This window comes from Nomascus leucogenys, chromosome 4 (assembly GCF_006542625.1).
Source record: "Nomascus leucogenys isolate Asia chromosome 4, Asia_NLE_v1, whole genome shotgun sequence".
Classification (NCBI taxonomy): Eukaryota; Metazoa; Chordata; class Mammalia; order Primates; family Hylobatidae; genus Nomascus; species Nomascus leucogenys.
In genome coordinates, this window is record NC_044384.1 from 17,201,713 (window position 1) to 17,224,179 (window position 22,467).

Consider the following 22,467-nt stretch of genomic DNA (forward strand, 5'->3'; position numbering starts at 1 on the left):
CATCTGACTCACATCACCCCTCAAGTAGATCATAAACTGGAGATCAAACACTGCAGGCTACCTACCATCAACTATCCAAGCAATAAGAAAATAGGTTAATACATGACTTTTCCATCCTATCAAAATGTCACTGCTAGGTCTGCACCAATTTATGCACGCACACACAAAAGCTCAATTAACACAGGGAGTAGAAATAATCAGATTTTTTTTTTTTTTTTTTTTAAGACAGGATCTCCCTCTGTCTCCCAGGCTGGATTGTGCAGTAACACAATCACGGCTCACTTCAGCCTTGACCTCTCTGCTCAAGCAATCTTCCACCTCAGTCTCTTGAGTAGCTGGGACTATAGGCATGTACCACCATGCCAGGCTAATTTTTTTTTACAGATGGGGTCTGGGTATGTTGCCCAGGCTGCAAATAGTCTGATTTGGAAGGCATATTAAATAAGCACAGCCAGTCAGCATCCACCCATTGAAGATTCAATTCAAATCTACACTTGTTACATACTTTTTATATAAAGAAACAATTCCTCTTATTTCCAAAATAATTGTACCTATCCTATATAACTGCAAATTTTTTTATAAAGTAAATACTGGTAAGTACAATTCAAAATAAGACAAAATCACCGCCTGATATACTTAGTCTTTTTTTTTTTTAGGCAGAGTTTCGCTCTTGTTGCTCAGGCTGGAGTGCAATGGCACCATCTCGGGTCACTGCAACCTCTGCCTCCCAGGTTCAAATGATTCTCCTGCCTCAGCCTTTGGAGTAACTGGAATTATAGACATGCACCACCACACCCGGCTAATTTTCGTATTTTTTTAAAATCAGAGACAGGGTTTCACCATGTTGGTCAGGCTGGTCTCGAACTCCTGACCTCAGGTGATCCACCTGCCTTGGCCTCCCAAAGTGCTGGGTTTACAGGCTTGAGCCACTGTGCTCAGCCTGGATATACTTAATCTTAAAGCAGTGTATCATATTGGTATTTTTCTTTTTTTTTTTTTTTTTTTGAGACGAAGTCTCGCTCTGTCACCCTGGCTGGAGTGCAGTGGCGTGATCTCGGCTCACTGCAACCTCTGCCTCCCGGGTTCAAGTGACTCTGCTGCCTCAGCCTCAGGAGTAACTGGGATTACAGGTGCCCACTACACGCCTGACTAATTTTTGTATTTTTAGTAGAGACGGGGTTTCACTATGTTGGCCAGTCTGGTATCGAACTCCTCACCTCAAGTGATCCACCCGCCTCGGCCTCCTAAAGTGCTGGGATTACAGGCGTAAGCCACCACACCCAGCCTCGTATTTTTCAAAGCTATATATTTTCCAAGTCCAAACACAGGAAATTACGACTGAGCAATGATGATATATACAACACTGACAAAAAAATGAGGCACAATGCCTGAGCCTTTGGGGAACTTAAAATTCTAGTGTGAAAGATCAAATTTATTTATTTACTTATTTTTAAGACAGGGTCTCACTCTATTACCCAGGCTGGAGTGCAGTGGCATGATCTCAGCTCACTGCAGCCTCTGCCTCCAGGGCTCAAGTGATCCTCCAGGCTGGCTCAAGCGATCCTCCTGAGCTCAAGTGATTCTCCTGCCTCAGCCTCCTGAGTAGCTGGGACTACAGACATGCACCACCACGCCTAGCTAATTTTTGTATTTTTCTGTAGAGACTGGTTTTTGCCATTTGCCCAGGCTGGTCTTGAACTCCTGGGCTCAAGCAATCCACCCACCTCAGCCTCCCACAGTGCTGGGATTACAGGCATGAGCCACCGCACCTGGCCTGAGAGGTCAATTTTAAATGTTAAAAAGACAAAGAATCACAGAAGTACCAAAATTACAATGATATATGTCCATCTAAAATTCAGTGGCAGCAAATAATCTTTTAAGACTCCCATAGGGACAATTCCAGAAAACATCATACAAGAGACAATGGCATGAACTCAGCCTAGAATGAAAGGGAGGATATATGAAAAAAGAGTGGGAGGAGGAGATTTTGAGTCTAAAGACCTATTAGAGGCCAGGGTCCATCAGTAACTCAAAGAAAACACAGTATGATTAAATGTTGCTTTAGAAAGGTATATCTGGTAGTAGTATTAAACGATTAGAGGTGGGAAGGCTAAAAAGCAAGGGAATCAGGAGGCTACTATAAAAGTCTTGGCATAAAGTCCCAACAGAGAATGGTGTCAGGCAAGGATGAGGAAAGCGTGTATTCAGGATGTGATGCGAGAAGACGATCAAGGTCATCAAGCAATTCAGAGTGACTAGAAACATAATGGTACCATTGAGAGAGCTGAGTGAGTCTGGAAGATTTTCAAAAAATCAATCATGTATTCTTTTTATATAGATTCACATCAGAGTGACAGTTGACATTCAATGAGATATACACCATAAGGGCGTGCATGCGCGCGCACACACACCCCCCTCTTCACTGGCTCCCACTGGAACCTACTGACAACCTATTATTTTAACATGACCTTCAAGGCCCTCATTATAACCCAACGCTACTATCTCTTCAAATGTCTTTCTTTTCCTCCTTCCTCTCTCCTTTTTGAGACAGGGTCTCACTCTGTTGTTCAGGCTGGAGCGCAGTGGCACCACCAACAGCTCACTGCAGCCTTGACCTCCCAGGCTCAAGTGATCCTCCCACCTCAGCCTCCTGAGTAGCTGGAGCCTCCTGAGTAGTCAGGACTACAGGTACTTGCCACCACATCCAGCTAACCTTTTTTTTTTTTTTTTTTTACTTTTTGTAGAGATGGGGGTCTCACTAAGTTGTCAGAGTTGGCTTCGAACTCCTGGGCTCAAGCGATCCCTCTGCCTCGGCCTCCCAAAGTGTTAAGATTACAGGCGTGAGCCACCGCACCTCACATAACGTCTGTTTTTCTACTCATCCACTGCAACCAAATTGTGCTAATCGCTCTATGAATAATACATATATCTCGCTCTTGTTTACCAAGCATTTTCATTTACATTAATACATTCATCCTCACAACAATTATATGAAACAGATAGGAATGATATCCCTACTTTATACTAGACACTCTGGACTTTGGGAAGGCCAAATAACTTGCCAAAATGACCTTTTCAAAATATAAATCTGACCTCAAATAAATGACTTATTGAATGAGCACAAAACACTTCTAATGAACTAAGGCATTTAGAAAGGAACTAAAGGTCAAATGTTCCCGAAAGCATAGGAAAAACAGAAGGAAGCCAACTATCCCCGGCCCAGCCAGGCTACACCTGTAACATAAACACCCGATTAGGCACTTCCCTTCTAGATTGATTGTTTAGAGAGAAAGGAACCCCAAAATGTCAGTGGATGAATGAGGCTTTTGTGACAAAGAATTCTTTGTAAGTAAAAGAAGTACTGTCACACACAGTCCTCCATAACGAAAAACACAGTCCATAAAATAAGTTCAGTCTGCCCTGACAGTAGTACAGGCCTTTTTGCTTCCCTTTAAAAAAAAAAAAAATTAGCTTAACATTTCTCAAGAGAAAAATGTTAAATAAGTTAAAAATAAGCCAATTCAACAGCTTTTATAAAAAAGGTAAAAAAAACTTCTTAATTATCCACGGATTCTAGTCTGTGCTCGAACTAACAAAGAATCATGTAACTTAACAAAAGTGCAAAACAGATTTAAGTTATAGAATAGTTGTCTGGCTAAATGTGAAAACAGGATAACGATTTAAGTAGATTACAACTGCATGATAATAATAATCTAAATCTAAAACATGCACTTTCTCCATTTCCATCCCCAAATCCAATACAAGGAAAATATCTATTTTAATGTTCTGTGACTCACAGAATTCCTTCCTTTGGGATTATCTGTAGAACACTACATCTTTACAAGTAAGTACTAACAAAAATAAAATAACTGCTCCAAATAAATGTGTCTCAAATACCACCTTTTCAATTGCCCGTCCTTCCCGAACATCAATCTATTCACAGGGATGGTAACAGAGAATATACAAAATACTCCACTATAAGGATTTTTATTAGGTTAAAAAAAAAAACATATTCCTGAAAACACTGCAGGTTGTGTTAGTGGAAAATATGCACTGAGAACTAATCTCAAGAAAGAATGCATGTTCAAGACAGTATGTGAATTATTTTGCATCTTATTAATACAATCACCACAACCTCAAAAGTTATTATCCCCATCTTACAGGTAAGACTGTAAATTATCCCCATTTTACAGGTAAGACTCGGGGATTTAAGTGGCCTGGCTGACAACTATCACAGCTAGTGGCAGAGTTGAAACATAACCCTCCAAGCCTAGGGATCTACTAAACATGGCTATCATTCTTCAAGGTCTTCCAATAGCCTCTATGACACTCTTCCTGACCCCTTCTCCACACAAAAAAAATTGTTAAGGCAACACGTATGTATAGTACATATAAAATTATCCCCCAATACCCATGAGGAATTGGTACTAGAACCTCCCAATATCAAAATCCAAGAGTGCTCCAGTCTGGATATAAAACGGCCTAGTATTTGTGTATAACCTATGTACAGCCTCCTGTATACTCTAAATAGCTCCAGATTACTTATATCTAATACAACATGGATGCCATGTAAATAGCTGTTATACTGTATTGTTTTAGATTACAAGAAAAAGGTCTGTACGTGTTCAGTACACATGCAATTTTTTTCCCTAATGTTTTTGATCCATAGTTGGTTGAATCCCCAGATGTAGAAACCATGGGTATGTATAAATAAATCACACAGACATATTTTAGTCAACTTGAGAGAAAGAATGTACTTCCTCTCCGCATCCAGCACCCGCTCCCGCCTCCCACCATGGTACACATGAGACTTTTCCTGAGTTCTCCTTACCTGGAAAATGACTGCATAGAAAAATGTAACTGGGGAAGGAACTCAGGATTTTAATAATTATTTCCTACTAAAATAATCACTATTTAATATATTCTAAAAAGCCTCTTCCAAATGGCTTTTATAACTGAACTGCTTTTATTCTTTGCTATAGCCAAACCAACCTAAAATTTCCCATGAAAAGACATAGCTGTTTCTGGCCCCCACTCTCAGTATGTGAGATGCTGTGCCCACTTGTCTACCACCATCATCCACACAAGGCTAAGCTTTCACCTGCAACTGCTAATATTTATTGAAGACCATGAACCAGACACTATTCTACAAGTAAGGACTCCTTCACTGAATCCTAACACTCCCAGAGCGGCGGGAGGGAAGCCTCAAGCAGCACCCACTGCCCCAACAACACTATTCACTTTAAAATATCAAATAATCCAGGAGCAGGGGCCAGTTAAATAAAGGTATTTATTAATATTACCAATGAGCATTAGAACTGGTCATTTTTAAAAAGCATCTTTTTTTGTTTTTGAGATGGAGTCTCACTCTGTCACCCAGGCTGGAGTGCAGTGGCGCGATCTCGGCTGACTACAACCTCCGCTTTCCAGGTTCAAGCCTCCTGTCTCAGCCTCCCGTGTAGCTGGCACTACAGGCGCCTGCCACCACGCCCAGCTAATTTTTATATTTTTAGTAGAGATAGGGTTTCACCTTGTTGGTCAGGCTGGTCTCGAACTCCTGACCTCAGGTGATACACCCGCCTCGGCCTCCAAAAGTGATGGAATTACAGGCGTGAGCCACTGCGCCTGGCCAAAAAATCATCTTTTTTAGTGCCTACTATAATAACTGAAATTCTAACAATCAACCTTTTACCTCTCATTTTAAGTCAGTTACTCTCTCACTAGGATTCTGGCTGCCACATCCACATTCAAGTTATCTTGAAGTAGCATCGTTTATGTTAAAACTCTTTCTAAGAGTTTTCTTCCAGTATGTTTCCTATATTGCAAAGTTAATCAAAGTACTTGGTCTATAAACTATGCTATGAAAAAGTAACAAGGTGTTTTGTTTTTTGTTTTTTTTTCCCCCGAGACAAAGTCTCACTCTGTCGCCCAGGCTAGAGTGCAGTGGGGCCATCTCAGCTCACTGCAACCTCTGCCTCCCGGGTTCAAGCGATTCTCCTGCCTCAGCCTCTAGAGTAGCTGGGACTACAGGCATGTGCCACCATGCCTGGCTAATTTTTTTGTATTTTTCTTAGTAGAGACGGGGTTTCACCATATTGGCCAGGCTGTTCTCGAACTCCTGACCTCGTGATGCGCCCGCCTCGGCCTCCCAAAGTGCTGGGATTACAGGCGTGAGCCACCGCAACTGGCCGCAAGGCTTTCTTTTTAATTCGCTACTTTTAGTAAGTGAAGGACTCATGGCTACTTAATTTTTGTGAATTCAAATGATGAACTCAAATGTTGTGTGAGTTCAAATAACACAAAGACACAGGATAATTTTGTGCCTTAGTATCGAAAGTTTACATTTTTATCTTTCATTCAAACATTAGTACTGTTAGCCAAGCAATTAAGCTTTGAAGATCTTGATGACACAATCTCCAGAGAATCGCCATACCAAATTAATCATAACCACTACTATGATCGTCTACGTTTTATGCTTCTTATACCTTTGTGTCGCTAGTTGGGGACTAAACCTCCAAAATGAGAATACCCATTTTCCCGAACAGTTAACAAATGTCTTTAAGTATGCAAACATTGCTTGCCTCTCTTGCTTCCTGTCTTTTCAATGAAACACAACAAAACTAGTACCTTTTAAAATACGTAGGCATTTTTTTGTTGCTAACACACAATTTATAGTTTGGCTTCCTAATAATAGGAAGACACCCATTTTAAAAACCACGCGTTTTCAGCTAGCTACATAAGCAGTCTGCAACTTCGTAACACAGGATTGTAGCAATCACATAGAGTTCCTAGGACACTGTTAATGAATGACTTCACTACTGCTCCCTGGCCTATTTGTTGAATTTTGTACAAGTTACTGGCAGTCCACCGCAGTTGTGTGAAGAACGTGAGATTTATGTACAAGCCTCCTAAAAAAACTGCTGACATTTAAGTTGTAATCTAATGTAATATTTACTATAAAGTCATCCAAATAATAGAAAAACTCTGGAAATGTTACTCTTAAAATTAAAAACATCCTTGTTGAGTTTTCCTGTATTTCCAATGTAACCTAAAAAGTATATATTCTACCAGCAACCGGTGGACCTGTTATACCTCAACTATTAACATTGTAACCATGGCATGTCACTAACAGTTGCTGGGCCCAGTCAATTTCAAAGCACGTAACATAAAATTGGCATTAAAGACATGTTTTATCTGTAAATGTCATTAGTTTTTAAATTTTTTAATAGACAAGCTGATTCAGTACTGGATACAACTAAGTCCTGTGAGAGCCAGGTGCACTATTCTGGGCCGGTATACTCTTACTTTAATAGAAAAGAGAATTAAAAGGATGCTAACTTTACGTTAACCAATAGTAAGGCTGAAAATACTTCGTTTGGCACACCAAAGAGCTTCACTCAGACAGTAGTTAAGAAAAAGAATGACTCCCAATTAAAATTGCATACTCGTGTCTAAAAGGTTACTTCCGGGGGGGGAATGCTGCCACACGAATTTCCCTTTACCAGGGTTATCTCCACGGCCCAGCACGGCCGAGCGCAGCATCCACGTGCTTCTCGAGTCCGGCTGGAAGTCTCCGGCGCTAGCCCAAGGCCTGGCCCTCCGCGGGAAGAGGCCAAAAGGGCGCCGGGGGCGGGGCCGGCGGCGCCGGTCACGTGGGCGGCGCGCGCAGCCGCCATCTTGCAGGGCGGGGGCGGAGAGGAGCCCCGCGGCACGGGCCCTACATCGCCGTGCGCTAGCCCCTGGCGTTGCGTGACCTCCGGGCCCCTAGGGCGGGTCGCGGCGCCTCCACGCGAGGGACGCGCGAGCTTTGGGCTCCTCCCTGCCGATGGAGAGGTGCGCCCGCCCTCCCCGGGTGCGCGGCGGCGGCGGCGGGAGGCCGAGAACAGCTGGGCAGGACTGCAGCGAATGAGGGCTTAACTCAGCCCACCCACATCAGCGGCCTCTGGAGGGACAGCCTGGGAGCAACATCAGATAAAATGTTCTCAAGGCCAGAACAAGCCACAGCCGGGACTCGGAGGTCACTAAGCAGCAGAAAATGAGGGGTCGTAATAACTTAATGAGATGTGAATGATGTGTTACGGTAACCCTAAACTAAACTGCTGGAGAAGTTCACCACACCACTACGCGTCTAGAAATAGCCCAGTGTCACTCACCTGTAGTACGCGGCCCCTATGATTTATTCCCCCACTTCACTTGACACGTCCTGACAAGCAGTGATGTGCTGACGTTAATGGCAGGATGTCCAGCCTCACTTTGTCCATCCCTCCCAGCACTCACTGGTTGCAGAAAAGGTCACGCATTGCGGTCAACATAAAAATCTCATTACTCTGGTCTGCACGCATCCCTCCCCTTCCTCTACTTGCCCTCCAACACGCTTTTTAAAAGCAAAATTTAAAAGGGGAAGATAAAAAGACTTTCAGCAGTTAAAATCAGAAATCAGGTACCCTTATTGGAATAGTGTGAATGGAATGATATGAGGTTCCACTGTGGGACATTTTCTTTAGGCCTGCATTTAAGGCTATCTTTACAATATTGTATGTTATTACAATAACATTTTAAATAAGCATTGTTCCTGAATTCATGTTTTTGTCTCTAAATTTAATGGCTGTGCGGCATATAGGACTTTTGGGAAATTAACGAGTAGGCTGAAGGGTGGAAGAGGCTTTTACCATCAGCACACGCACTGCATGCTAGTGGTAAACAGGCACTGGAAGATGACAAAATTTCAAACTCACCGAGATAATGCTGGGCACTAGCGTTACATCTGCGTTTGATAAAATACGTCCCAAAACATGAGTTAGTTACCTCACAGAAGCGTCGTTTTAAAAAAGAGGGGTTCAGGCTAGATTATCTCTAAATGCCTTCCAGCCCCAAATCCATTGATTCCACGGGTACTGAGTCCACAAGGCCACTAGTTAAATACCATGCCCAATTTTAGTTCTGGAGTACTGAATGACAGCAAATATATATACTGAATTAACGTTCAAGCAAAGAGAGGAGAAAATCCTTTTCCATTATCTTCTAGAGATCACCTAAGCTGAAAAACATGGCATCCAAATCAACACCTTTCAAAACCCCGTGACCCCACAAATAATCTCACTTTACAGTTCTCACTCTTACTGAAACCTACTCCTCCCCACCTTCCCATGGAAAAGTCTTCCTCAAAGACTTCACTGGACCCTAATTATCATTAAGTTGCTTTCATGGCTGTAAAAAAAATTTCATCTTTAATGTTTGCGACAAGTGGCTCATCTGGATTCTACTACATCTTGCTGTTTAAGTAATTCTTTTGGGCAACATTAACGCCTATCGTAAACGCTCAACAAATATCCTGGAACCCCAATCTGTAGGCAGGAATCAAGCCCGTGAGAAAGCGCGTATGCCGCAGGGAAAGAGCATCCCAGGCCGCGCTAGGAGAGGTTTCTCTACCCGGACAACCTGCGTTACTACTCATCTCAGATCCATTCGCAGGTCTCTACGTCAGATGTCTGCTGGGAACACAAGCCCTCAGAGCAGGAGCCACAAGGACCCGTACGACCCCTTTTAACTCAAGCACACACTGGGCAGAAAAAGTCCCTCTGTGCCAAAGACAAGGGCAGCTCGCCGGGAGCGCACCTTCAGGACACCCCGCCGAGGGCCCGGCAGAGCCCCGAGACGGGAGGCGGAGCCCCGGCCAGGCAGGCGGGGAAGGACGGCGCTGCCCGGGCTCACTGCGGCTGGCTCTCGCACAGGTTCCTCCAGCGCCCCGCGGCTCCCGCACCGAGCGCTGAGATGCTCAGAGCCAAAAACGTCCCGACACTCTTCCTCCGAGAGGGGCCCCGGGCGGGGAGCTCCACGTCTTCCGTGGCAACACCGTGGCACGGAAGGGACTTCTAGAGCATTCTGTGATGGCGGGTGGCTGTGTCTGCCGGGGTGTGGGGTGGGGTGGGGTGGGGGAGTGGAACGGAGCGGCCCAACGAGACGAAGCTCAGCCCTCTGGAGCTGGGAGCTGCCGGGTGGGGATTCCGAGCCACCTGCGCCGGGCTGGGGCTCGGGCAAGGGGCGTCCAAGAGCGAGGCCGGGGAGGCCGCCGGGGCAGCGATCGCACCGCGAGTCCAGGGAGGCTCCGTGCGCCTTACCTGGGCCCTGGGGCCGGCAAACTTGCACGGCTCTACCTCCACCTCCGCGTCCTCGGGGCCCCCGCGGAGCGCGGCGCGGAGCCTCTCCAAGTGTTCCCTCAGGGTGACCCGCTGGTGGAAGGAGAAAGCCGGGTGCAGCGAGGCCATGGTGAAGAGCAGCAGCAGTTCCTCCTGGGCCCTGGAGCCGAGCCCGCCGCCGACCCGGGGCTCCACAATGCCGCCTTCCGGGCCCGAGCCGTCCTTCTCGGCGTCCTGCTCGCCGTCCCCGTCCTCGCCGTGCTCGTCCTCCGCGCCACCCCGCGAGCCCTCGCCCCGGGCCGCGCGCAGGCTTTTGAGCACCGAGTCCACCTGGGGTAGCAGGCGGTGCAGACGGCCAGCGGCCTCCCGGTTCTCCGAGCCCAGCAGCGCCAGGTAGACGATGAGGCGCGAGCGCACCGCGGGCTCTCGGAAGTCGGCCAGCGGCCCCGGGTCCGAGAGGCCGTTGGCCTTGGCCTCCGAGTCGCGCAGGTAGTGGTAGTCCTTGCGCGCCAGGTCCTCCAGGCACGAGCCGAGGAAGCGCAGCTCCAGCGGGTTACACAGGTCCAGCAGCCCGCACATGAACTCCAGGCGCTGCGCCGAGCCCAGCACCAGCCCGAACCACTCGTATACCCGCTCCTGCTCGCGCAGCGCCGCCGAGGGCCCCCCGCCGCCGCCCGGCATACCCGCCCCCACCGCCGCTCCACCAGCAACAGGCGGCCCGAGTCCCCGGGGCGGCTGCGACGGCGGCAGAGGGCCCCGCGGCGGGCCCGCGGGAGGCGGCGGCGGGGGGCGGCAGTCGCGGCGGCGGCGCGAAGGCGCCTTCGCGCCCGGCCGCGCGTCCGCCTCGGGCTCCTCCGCCTCGGGCGGCGGCTCCGCGGGGTGCGTTGGCTTCAGCGGCAGCTTCATCCTCAGCATCCTCGGCTAGGGCGGCGCAGACATGCGAGCGGGGGCGGGCGGGAGGGGCCGCGAGGTGGAGCACGGGCCGAGGCGGCGGCGCGGTCGTCAGGAGCTGGGCCCCTCCATGCCGCCGGGGGAGGGCCGGGACCGGGGGCGGGTCTCGGCAGGCGAGGGGGGCGGTGGCCGGCCGGCGGGGTCGCTGGCGTCGTCTTCCCGGGCCGGGGGCGGGGCGTGCCCGCGACGGCTCCTCCCCCTGGGCTCCTCGCCGGTTCTGGGAGCCCGGGTGCGGGTGGGAGCAAGCGAGCGAGATTGTCCTCCTTCCGCCTCCCTCTCTCCGCCGTCCGCGCTGAGCCGGGGCGGCGGTGCCTGAGCGGTTCCCTCGCGAGCCGGTGAGGACGGAGCGGCTGGGTGAGGAGGTGGAGCAGCCGGACCGGGCGGAGAAGCTTGCGGGCTCCGCGCACCGCACCTCCGCCAATCAGCACCGCGAATCGACGGTGACGTCGCTCTCCCCGCCCCCTGGGACTGCCTTTCTCCGGGAAGCCACGCCCAGCTGCCGGCCGGCCGCCTCCTTCTCGGCGGGTTCCGCGCGGTCCTAAAGGCTGGTGCTCCGGGGGGAGGAGGACGCGGGCTGGGGCCGTGGGGCGGCGCGAGGGGAGCCCGGACGCCCGAGGGCCCTGGCCCGGCTTTGGACTCCTGATTCCCCTCTGCTTGCCAGCTGCTGCCCCGCCTCCGCCAGCGGTGCCCGGGCTGCCTGCGCGGCCGGAGTGAACGCGTCCCGGGAGCAGGGGTTTCTCCGAAGTGAGCGCGCCAGCCCCGGGACAAGCTCGTTCGAGTCCTCACTGCCCAATGCACTTCCTGAAAGCAGGCAGTGGGCTGTCTCCCACCTTGTGAAACTTTGCCAGGTGTCGCGCACAGGGGACTGGGTCCGGGCGCGGGTGGCGTCGCTGGTTTGCGGCCCGGGCGCCGCGATCCCGGGCCGCGCCCACGCCCAGGCTGGAGGCACCGTGCGCAGGTGGGGACGCGCGGCCGGGAGGTGCGCAGCGGGACCCGGCCGGCCGAGGGTGAGCGCCGCTGGGGACGCTTCTAGTCTGTAACGCTCTGTGAAAATTATTTCCTGGATAGAGGTTTAGGAAAAGCCTCTCCCTTCCCCGCCCCTAAACCTCTATCTTTTGGGAATCATTGATTTGCTAAATGACATTTCGGTGTCTAACCCATTTTGAATCCTTGTGCTGCTGTGAATTTCATGTGAATGGAAGAATTTAATAAGCTACCAACTTGACAGGCTTTAAGCTTTTAAAAAAAAGTTTTGTTACGTTTTTCAGATTTAGGCTTCCAAGATGTTTACACCTCGCACTGTTACTTTTTTTTTTTTTTTATAGCAACATAGTCCAAATTTTTAAAACCCAGCTGGATCTTTTGAGGGTTAATTAAAAGGTGGGTTAACAATTTTTTTAAGGCTTTAAATTTAGAAGTCCTACTACAGCTATGTAGTAGGAGTATGCAGAAAGATAAGAATCACATTGTAACTCTGCGGTGGTGCTGGAACATCTGTTGGGAGAGCATATGCTGAACTCTCTTCACCTCACAAGTTTATGTCCTAAGAGGCTCATTCACAGTTCAGTAAAAGGGTGAACTGAAGCCTGAATCAGTTTCAGGGATGAAAGGGTGAGAGGGAGAACTGTTTTTAACACATTTGAGGTTGGCAAAATATATAAAAGTCACTCTTTCTTGTAATTTGCTAGTTCTTTATAGTCTTTAGATGTAATTTACAACCAAGAAAACTTTATTATGAGGACTTATATTAACAGTCATTGCCCTTTTTTGCTGTCACCCTCAACTACCCTGGGATCTTCTACTATATCTCATCTCCTTTTCCCACTTTTCTAACGCTTAGGGTGAAATACTTAGGCAACTAGTAATAATATTAATCTTGCTAGATATTTACAGGTTCATAATGAGCTACCTGTCTAGATCTGGATATCTAGTGAGCAAATAAATGCTTTACCTCCGAGTTGATTTTTGTTTTATTGATCGATTGACACAGTCTTGCTCTGTCACCCAGGCTGGAGCACAGGTTCAAGCAGATCCTCCTGCCTCGGCCTCTCAAGTAGCTGGGACCACAGGCACGTGACACCACACCTGGCTAATTGTTTGTATTTTTTTTGTAGAGACAGAGTCTCACCGTGTTCCCCAGGCTGGCAAATTGAGTTTTATATGTGACCCAGTCAAAGGGGCATTTTCCTTGGCAATAAGAAGGCATTTGATACGAACTCTCCACAATAGTTGATGCATACATTTTACACCAGAATTCAAATTTGTAATCAATAATGATTACTTGGGTGTTTATAGCTTTGGCCAACATTAAACAATGTAGTGATCAAAGCTCATACACATAAGTGACATATACCATGATTTAATGATTGTGGTTATCCATCAGCTGGACAATTTGTTGTTTATCTCCGTCTCTGCACACTGCAGCTCACAAGGAGGCCTCAATGTTTTTTCCATGTTATCATAAGTGAGAGAACACATTCAGTAAGAGTGAAAAAACGCTAGTGCTTTTGAGGGAGGGACCCAGATGGAAATCCCACTGTGACATGTGAGTTGTTAAGCTGGGAAAACTACCCTGATGATTCTAGTAAGACTCCCTAGAAAGGGATTCCTCTTACCCAGCCTACCTGTTGAGAATACCTGCTCTAGATTTTCTGATATTTTGTATATTCCCTGCATAATCAAATCATGTGGGCCAGATAACATTATTGTGATAGTGATGAGTGTGTGGTTTGTATCCAAATATTTTATAAAGAAATATATCTTGTAAAGAAAACCAGGACACAAAGTATTGTTGTCTCTTGTCCCCAGATGATATATATATTTTTAACTTCCCATACTACACTGATGTACCTAGATGATGATTAATGCACATTCAGTATATTGTTTTATTTGCCTTTTTAATAAGGAAAGGTAGTATTATTCATATACCATGCCATACCTTAATTAGTTGGTATTATTGTCTAAGTATTTATATGTAACCAGAAAACTGATTCCAAGTGAAGGTTTGGATGAAGGCACTAGTGACAGAGGAGGCTTTGCAACCCTCCTTTTTGCAGCTGGGTTGCTGCAAGACGTTTCACCAAAACCACAGATGATTGGGTGGTTCAGGGCAGCCTGATACACTAAAATATATCGACTGTAAAAAGGATGCCCAGGTATGTCTACTTCTACTTCAGATATCCTGAAACAGGCAGTCTGATTCATATCAAGAATTTGTTCCCTATGAGACCCCTCTCCCATTACACCTCCCTGTTTCCTCCATTAGAATATAAATATCTTGAAGTCACTGACCATGTTTTATTCAATGTTGTGTTTTCTCATCTGGCACACAGTAGATGTTCATCCGTATTTGTTGAATAAATGAATGAATGAATGAACAGTGCTCCTGTAACCAAAAGTAAAGGCCAGAAGCTCTTGGGTCACCTGGAACCTTGTTCCTACCTAGCAGGGAAAAGAAAACATGTCTCAGCATTGTCAGACTAGCCCTGAGATTCACTCCAGCTGAATTGGCTGAGGTTCTGTGGGCATTCTTGGTCAGTCACTGGGGCCAAGGCAGTGAATGAACTTCTTCAGAACCATATGGGTCCCTTCCAAGGAAACCCAGGGCTGTTGGAGAGGGGAAAGAAAAATATGAATGCAGGAGGCACCAACATATGTCCGATATCATTGTACTTTAATCTGTAGTTTGATCATTTAAATTGCCATGGGTATAAGTTACCTCAAAAATAAACTTTTGTTTAGTTAGATCACATACAGCATTTATTTTAAAACAGGTGTTAAATATTAAACTGTCTTTAAAGATTACACTTACAAAGCTGATCTGAAATACCAGTAAGTTATCTGCTGATACACAACTTAAGGAAAAAATTAATTGCATATTAAAATTAAAAATACAAGTTTTTGTAAGGTTTGCAAAAATACTCTGACAGATTTGAGATAGAAATTCTTGGTGTTGTCACTGTGACAAGTATTTCCATTGGTAACCTGGGAATCCATACCCAGCACTGTGGTATAGGGCATATTTTCTGGAAGACTAGCCTTGGATTGAATTCACAGTCTCCCTGGAGTTGTGGTTCCATTTGTCAGAAAGATTCTTAGGGATTTAGACTGACCAGGCTGACATGTTCTCACACTCATACATTTGAAATTTTTGGAAAAACCATAAAACCCACCAGTCTTTGGAGACTGTCCAGAAATAAACTTGATTCTAAACTGGCTTGGTTTGGAAAATCCTCAGGCTACTTGTGTTAAAAATTAAAGAACTAGCTGGGCATGGTGGTGTGTACCTGTAGTTCCAGCTACTCAGGAGGCTGCGGCAGGAGGACTGCTTGAGCCCAGGAGTTCGAGGCTGCAGTGTTCTATAATTGCATCTGTGGAGCGCCACCGCACTTCAGTCTGGACAACATAATGAAACCTCATCTCTTAGAAATGAACTGGCTGATGTTAGGTACTTGCCAGGGTAGACGACCTTAACTAAGCCCCTGGGGTTCTGTGAGACCTCTGCCAATAGATCTTCTGCTCAACTGTTCAAAAAGGCAAGAGCTGTCCCCCTCAAAAAACAACATTGACTTCTAGAGACCCGTGGATAGATGGAAGTTCCTGAAGACTGGCTTGCTAGATAGGAAAATAACCAGTGCTCCAGCAGTGTTCTTGGGATTGGAATTTGCTGATTCATATTTCTTAAAATACATGATCACATCAAATTTGCTGAGCTGTTGACTATCAACCCAGCCTAAACCCACCGGCTCTTACCCTTTAGCTTTCATAAAAGACAAGCCTGATTTTGTTCAGGTATCTAGCCTTCTCCCAAAGACCCTGTGTGGCTTGAAGGATACCTTTGCTGGAGCCATGGATAGGATAAATCTTGATCAGTAAAACAATTAGGAAATCCTGTACTTTTGCAGTTGGTTCGGAATGATTTGTACACGACAAAGGACACATGAGGCAATTTGCAGGGGCTCTCATTGGCCAAATCTGGCAAAATTTGAGTATCAAAAAGATAAGATGGTACCATTGAATAGAAAGAGAATCGAACTCCATAGGGATTATCAAAGAAAAAGAGGTTGGGGAGGGTGCAGAGAAAAAAAACAGCAGCATCTTTGTAGAAGAGTGCCAGCTAAAAAAAATGCAGAGAGAATGAGGAAAGTATCATTTTGCAACCACCAAATGTAATAATTGATGAAGGCATTTTCACCATTGAGTGGGAAGTTAAGAAATGAAACACGTATTCTCAAAGTACCACCTCATTTAAGAAGGAGAAGAGGTACTTTTACACGGATAAATCTGATGAATATGACCCCAACCATGTGGTCACAATAATGGGACAATTTAATATGTTCTTCCCCATGTCCTGGATGCCACTGGAAGTGCACACTGCTTGTAATATTCTTGCTAAAATGTTTATGCTGAATCTAATCATGGGGAAGTAAGACAAATCTGGACTGTGGAACATTTTATTAGACAACAGGTCTGAATCTTCAAAAATATTAATGTCGGCCAGGCATGGTGGCTCACACCTGTAATCCCAGCATTTTGGGAGGCCGAGGTGGGTGGATCACCTGAGGTCAGGAGTTCAAGACTAGCCTGGCCAACATGGTGAAACCCCATCTCTACTAAAAATACACAAAATTAGCCAGGCATGGTGGTGCACACCTGTAATCCCAGCTACTCAGGAGGCCGAAGCAGGAGGATCACTTAAATGTGGGAGGTGGAGGTTGCAGTGAGCCAAGATTGCACCATTGCACTCCAGCCTGGGCAACAAGAGCGAAACTGTCTCAAAAAAAAAAAAAAAAAAAAAAAAAAAGTCATGGCCAGGCGTAATGACTCACACCTGTAATCCCAGCACTTTGGGAGGTCAAGCGGGGAGGATGGCTTGAGCCCAGGAGTGTGAGACCAGCCTGAGCAGCAAGACCCTGACTCTACAAAAAATAAAATAATTAGTTGGGTGAGGTGGCACATGCACGTGGTCCCAGCTACTCAGGAGGCTGAGCTGGGATGATTGCTTGAGCCTGGGGTTGTGCCACTTGCACTTCAGTGTAGGCAACTGAGTGAGACCCTGTCTCATTTGAAAAAAAAAAAAAAAAAAAAAGTCATGAAAGCAAGCACAAGCAGAAGACTGATTGTTGAGACATGACTACCAAATGGAATTCATAATCTGTGATTGGATCCCAGATTTAAAAAAAAAAAAAACCTCTGAAAGACATTTTGGGAATAATTAGGTAAATTAAGTAAAATTTAATATGGATTTCTTATTACACACTGTTATTGTATCAATGTTAACTTTCTTAGATGAGATAATTACTTTGTGGTTATCTAGGAAAATGTATTTGTTTCCCATAAATACATGCTGAAACACTGAAGGATGAAATGTCATGGTTTCTTCATCTTATTTTCAAATGGCTCAGAAAAAAATTTTTATAGAGAAATAAAGCAAATGTGGCAAAATGTTGATAATGGGCAAATCTAGGTGAAGGGTGTATGTGTGAACATTGTACTGTTTTACATTTCCGTAGGTGTGATTTTTATAAAAATAGAAAAAGCAAAAGTAGAGAAATGATCACAAAACATCCACAGCATGAATAAAAAATAAATAAAACTATATTAATTATATGAACACTGTTTAACATTTAAAGTTGTTTAACTGGTTTTGTAAATGGGATAAAATATTAATCAAAGTCCCTCGAGAACTATTCCTAAAATAGGATAATAAGATTTATGAAGGGAACTTAAAAGCTTAATGGAGAACTGGTTTTCTGAATGTGTCACCTCCATATATTGATATTTCAAAAAATTAGAGAGTGAAACTGGTTACAATCAAGTTGTAATGGCTTGCAGAGTCAGACAGTGTTCCAAGAGTTAGTGCGACAGTGTGTTCTGAAGGAAACCTGAGACAGTCAGGTCCAAGCAAGGTCATCCTCAGAGAGAAATGCTCCTAAAAAAGGCTGCAAAGCAATCACACTGAAACTGAATGATGTGAAATCACAGTTAAGTGAATTCTCTTATTTAATGAATGCTTGGAATCTAAAGTAGGGGCGATTGACAATATACACATTTGCTAAGGTTCATGCAGCACTTTCCAATGTTAACAGCTACTGTATCTGGTGGACGTGGCCTTTTATCACCAGAAAGACCTACTCTGTCCTGGAGAAGAGTTAGTTCTTTGGGCTTTTCCCTTACCCTCAGGAAAAATCTCTAAGATCATCAAACTTTCTTTCTATGATTGTGATTCAGAGCCAAATAACCTTTTGATTAGCAACTCACTTTCCCAGTGTCTTAATACTGGGAAAGAGAATACTCTAGGGGAATAGAGATATATAACCCACTTGCAGGAAGAAGATGTTCCACTTGGCAAATAAAACCATTGACATTCTGATGTATCAGTCCCTTGCAAATTTAGTCAGAGGGGTCACCCCCCAACCCGAATTTTATCAATTTGGAATAAACAAGATTGCCTATGTATGATGACTTAAACAGCCCATTGTTCTTGTATTTTGACATCATTTTAATTTGTACATTGTTTAAACTTAAATAACTACTTAGATCCCAAACAATACCATTTCAAGGATACTGTTCTTCCTTATTAAAAAAAAAAAAAAAAAAAGCTTGGAGGAATTATAGAAAAAAAATTCTAGGCCGGTTGCGATGACTCACACCTATAATCCCAGCAGTTTGGGAGGCCGAGGCAGGTGGATCACTTGAGGCCAGAAGTCCAAGACCAGCCTGGCCAACATAGCGAAACCCCGTCTCTACTAAAAATACAAAAATTAGCCGGGCATGGTGGCACATGCCTGTAGTCCCAGCCACTTGGGAGGCTAAGGCATGAGAATCACTTTAACCCAGGGAGGCGGAGGTTGCAGTGAGCTGAGATCACGCCATTGCACTCCAGCCTGGGCGACAAAGCAAGACTCTACAATTTTAAATATTACTTATCAACCTTAGAGGGCTGGCTACAAACCTTATGTAAAGAAGTAAATACATATTAGAGACTCTTACTTAAATCTCATAAACAGCTGATTGCTTTTTAAAAAATGTACTTTTAAAACAAAAATGATGTTTAAATTATGATCAAATAAATGGTGAATTTCTTTAGTTCATTTAAAACTATTCAACTAAAAACCAATTTGTTTATAATGTAGGAATATATGTGTATTCTTTTTCATTTTTTCAACTGGTTATAATGGAGTTATGTGGATACATTCTAAGCAAATTAAACCACATTCTTACCACATTAATCTCAGAGCTTATCCACATATCAGAACACTAGTTTTATAGTCTCTGACTATACTTGAAATATTCACAAATATTTATTTTGCTATTAATCCTCAGGTCAAAGTTTATTTTTCTTGAATGCAATATTTGTATTTCAAATGTTCCATCAACATTTGCAACTTTTAAAGTTTTCATCGTAAGTCTCAAACATCTTGCTGGTTTTTTTTTTTTTTTAATCATGAATGGGTATTGGATTTTGTGCAATGCTTTTTCTGGGTCTTTTGAGATGTTGAGATGATGCTTTTTCTGGCTCTGTGCTTTATTATATGGTGTATTATGTTAACTGATAATTCAGATGTTAAACCAACCTTGCATTCCTGGGATAAGTTCCACATGGTAATAATATAGCATTTTTTTTTGTATATTGCTAGATTCAGTTTGCCAATATTTTGCTGAGAATTTTTGCATCTAACCTCATGAGGAACATTGGTCTGCAATTTTCTTTTGATGTCTTTGGTTTTAGTATCAGATTATTACTGGTCTCATAGTATGAGTTGAGAAATATCCCTTCCATCTCTGTTTTATAAGTTTATTAAGGATGGTATTAAGTATTATTTAAATGATTTATAGAATCCTCCAGTGAAAACAACTGGACCTGGGATTCTTTTCATGTGGGAAGACTTAAAATTACAAATTCAACTTCTTTACTTGGTATAGGTCTATTCAGAATTTATATTCTTGTTGAATCAGTAATGGCAACTTTTATATTTCTAGGAATTAGTCCATTTCACCTAAGTTGTCTAGTTGGTTAGCATAAAGTTCTTCCTAGTATTCTCTTACAACTCTTTTTGTTTCTATAAGGTCAATGGTGATGTCTCCTCTTTCATTATTTTTGGTACTTTGTGTCTTCTCAGTTTTTTCTTCATCAGCCTAGATAAAGTTTTGCCAATATTTTGATCTTTTCAGAGAATCAACTTTTAATTTAATTGATTTTTCTTATTGCTTTTCTGTTTCCTATTTCATTGATTTCCTCTCTGATCTTTATGATTGCATTCTTTCTGATTGTTTTGAGTTTGGTTACTTTTTTCTAGTTTATTAAGGTGGAAGTTTACATTATCGATTTGAGATTATTCTTTTCTATTGAAGGTGTGATTAAAGGTACACATTTTTCCTATATATCCTGCTTTAGCTGCATCCCATATGTTTTGATAGTTTTTTTCTCTGTTCCATTAAAAATATTTTCCAGTTTTCCTTGTGCTTTTTTCCTTGGCTTATTTAGAACTGTGCTGTTTAATTTCTAAATATTTTTAAATTCCCTAAATTTTCTTATGTTGTTGATTTCTCATTTAATTCCATTGTGGTCAGAAAATAAACTTAGTAATATTTCAGTCCTCTGTTTTTAAAAATTCATTTGGGCTTGCTTTATGGCCTAGCTTATGGCGTGTCCTGTAGAATGTTCCATATGTGCTTAAAAAGAATTCTGCTGTTGTTGGGTGGAGTGTTCTATAGGTATCAGTTAGATCAAGTTGGTTGCTAGTGTTGCTCTAGTCTTCTATATCCCTGCTGTTTTTCTGTCTAGTTGTTTTTTATCAAATATTGAGAGTGAAATATTGAAATCTGTAACCATTTACCATTTTTGTTGCTCTTCATTTCTTCTTGTAGATTGGAGTTACTCTTTGGAACATTTCCTTGTTCTATAGCTTCATTCTCTCTTTCCTTTTTTGTGTTATTATAGTATCTATATCACATCTTTATATTTTATAAGCTCAACAATACAGTTTTATAATTATTTCATATAGTTGTGTTTTCAATTAAGAAAAAACCAGTCTGGTTCCAATGATTCACACCCTTAATCCTAGCACTTTGGGAAGCCAAAGGAGGAGGATCACTTGAGGCCAGGAATTTGAGATGTGATGAGACACTGTCTCTACAGAAATTTTTTAAAAAGTTAGCTAGGTGGAGTGGTGCATGCCTAGCTACTCGGGAGATTGAAGTGGGAGGATGGCTTGAGCCCAGGAGTTTGAGGTTGCAAGTAAGCTATGACCACACCACTGTACTGCAGCCTGGGTGACATAATGAGATCTATATCTAAAAAAAAAAAAGAAAAAAGAAAAAAATATATTTATACTGTCTTTTATTGTTACATATATTTAATACTTACATAAACTACCTTTGAGACTGCCTTGTTTCTTTATGTGAACTTGAGTTATCATCTGCTGTCATTTTCCTTCATCCTCAAGGACTCCTTTAGTATTTCTTGTAAGGCAAGTCAGCTAGGAACACATTATCTTGGTCTTTTTTGTTTGTTTGTTTGTTTGTTTAGTTTTTTGGAATATATTTGGCCTTTATTTCCAAAGAAGAGCTTTGCTGAATATAGAATTCTAGGTTGACAGGTTCTTCTTTTTTCCTTTAGTTCTTACAATATGTCATCCTACTGTCTTCTGGCCTTCACTCTGATGAAAATTCAGTTGTTAATGTAATTGTGGGTTCCCTTGTATATAATGAGTTACTTTTGTCTTGATACTTTCATGATTTTCTCTTTGTCTTTGGCAGAACCCAGTGAAGATGAAAATGTGAAGTCCCTTTGTTCAGAAATTAAGAGTTTCAAAGTAGTGATGGCAAAGGCAGCCCTGATCTTTGGCTTTCAACAATTTTACTATGACTTATCCATGATATGTCAGTGGTTATTCTGTTTGGAATTAGTTGAGCTGCTTGAATGTGTAGATTAGGTTTTTCATCAAATTGAGAAGTTTGGGGCATTATTTCTTCAAATATTTTCTCTGCACCTTTCTTCTCATTCTGGTGCTCTCATTATACACATGGTGTCCTTCAGGTCTGTGAAGCTCTGTTCATTTTGTTATTCTTTTTCTTCTGTTCTTCAGATTGAATCTACTTCCAAGTTCATAGATTCTTCTTCTGCTATCTCAAACCTATTGAACCCCTCTAATAAATTTTTCATTCCAATTACTGTACAACTTCAGAATTTCCATTTGGTTCTTTTTAATAATTTCTCTATTTTCATCAGTATTCTCTATTTGATGAAATATTGCTGTCATCCTTTCATTTAATTATTTAAACATTATTTTCTTTAGTTATTTGAATGTATTTAGTCTTTGTCTAGTAAATCCAACATCTGGGCCCCCTCAGAGATGGTCTCTATTGAGTGCTTCCA

General features: G+C 43.6%; 1 protein-coding gene across 1 annotated transcript in view; it reads right to left on the reverse strand.

Annotated features, from left to right (window-relative positions):
* The window catches only part of ZCCHC2 (zinc finger CCHC-type containing 2), a 55,833-nt gene extending 44,365 nt beyond the window's left edge, over positions 1-11,468 (reverse strand). Inside the window, exon 1 of the mRNA XM_012506190.2 lies at positions 10,119-11,468. Coding sequence (XP_012361644.2) covers positions 10,119-11,051 — 933 coding nt within the window. The 5' untranslated portion in view covers positions 11,052-11,468. The remainder of the gene's footprint in view (positions 1-10,118) is intronic.
* Between the last annotated feature and the right edge of the window lie 10,999 nt (positions 11,469-22,467).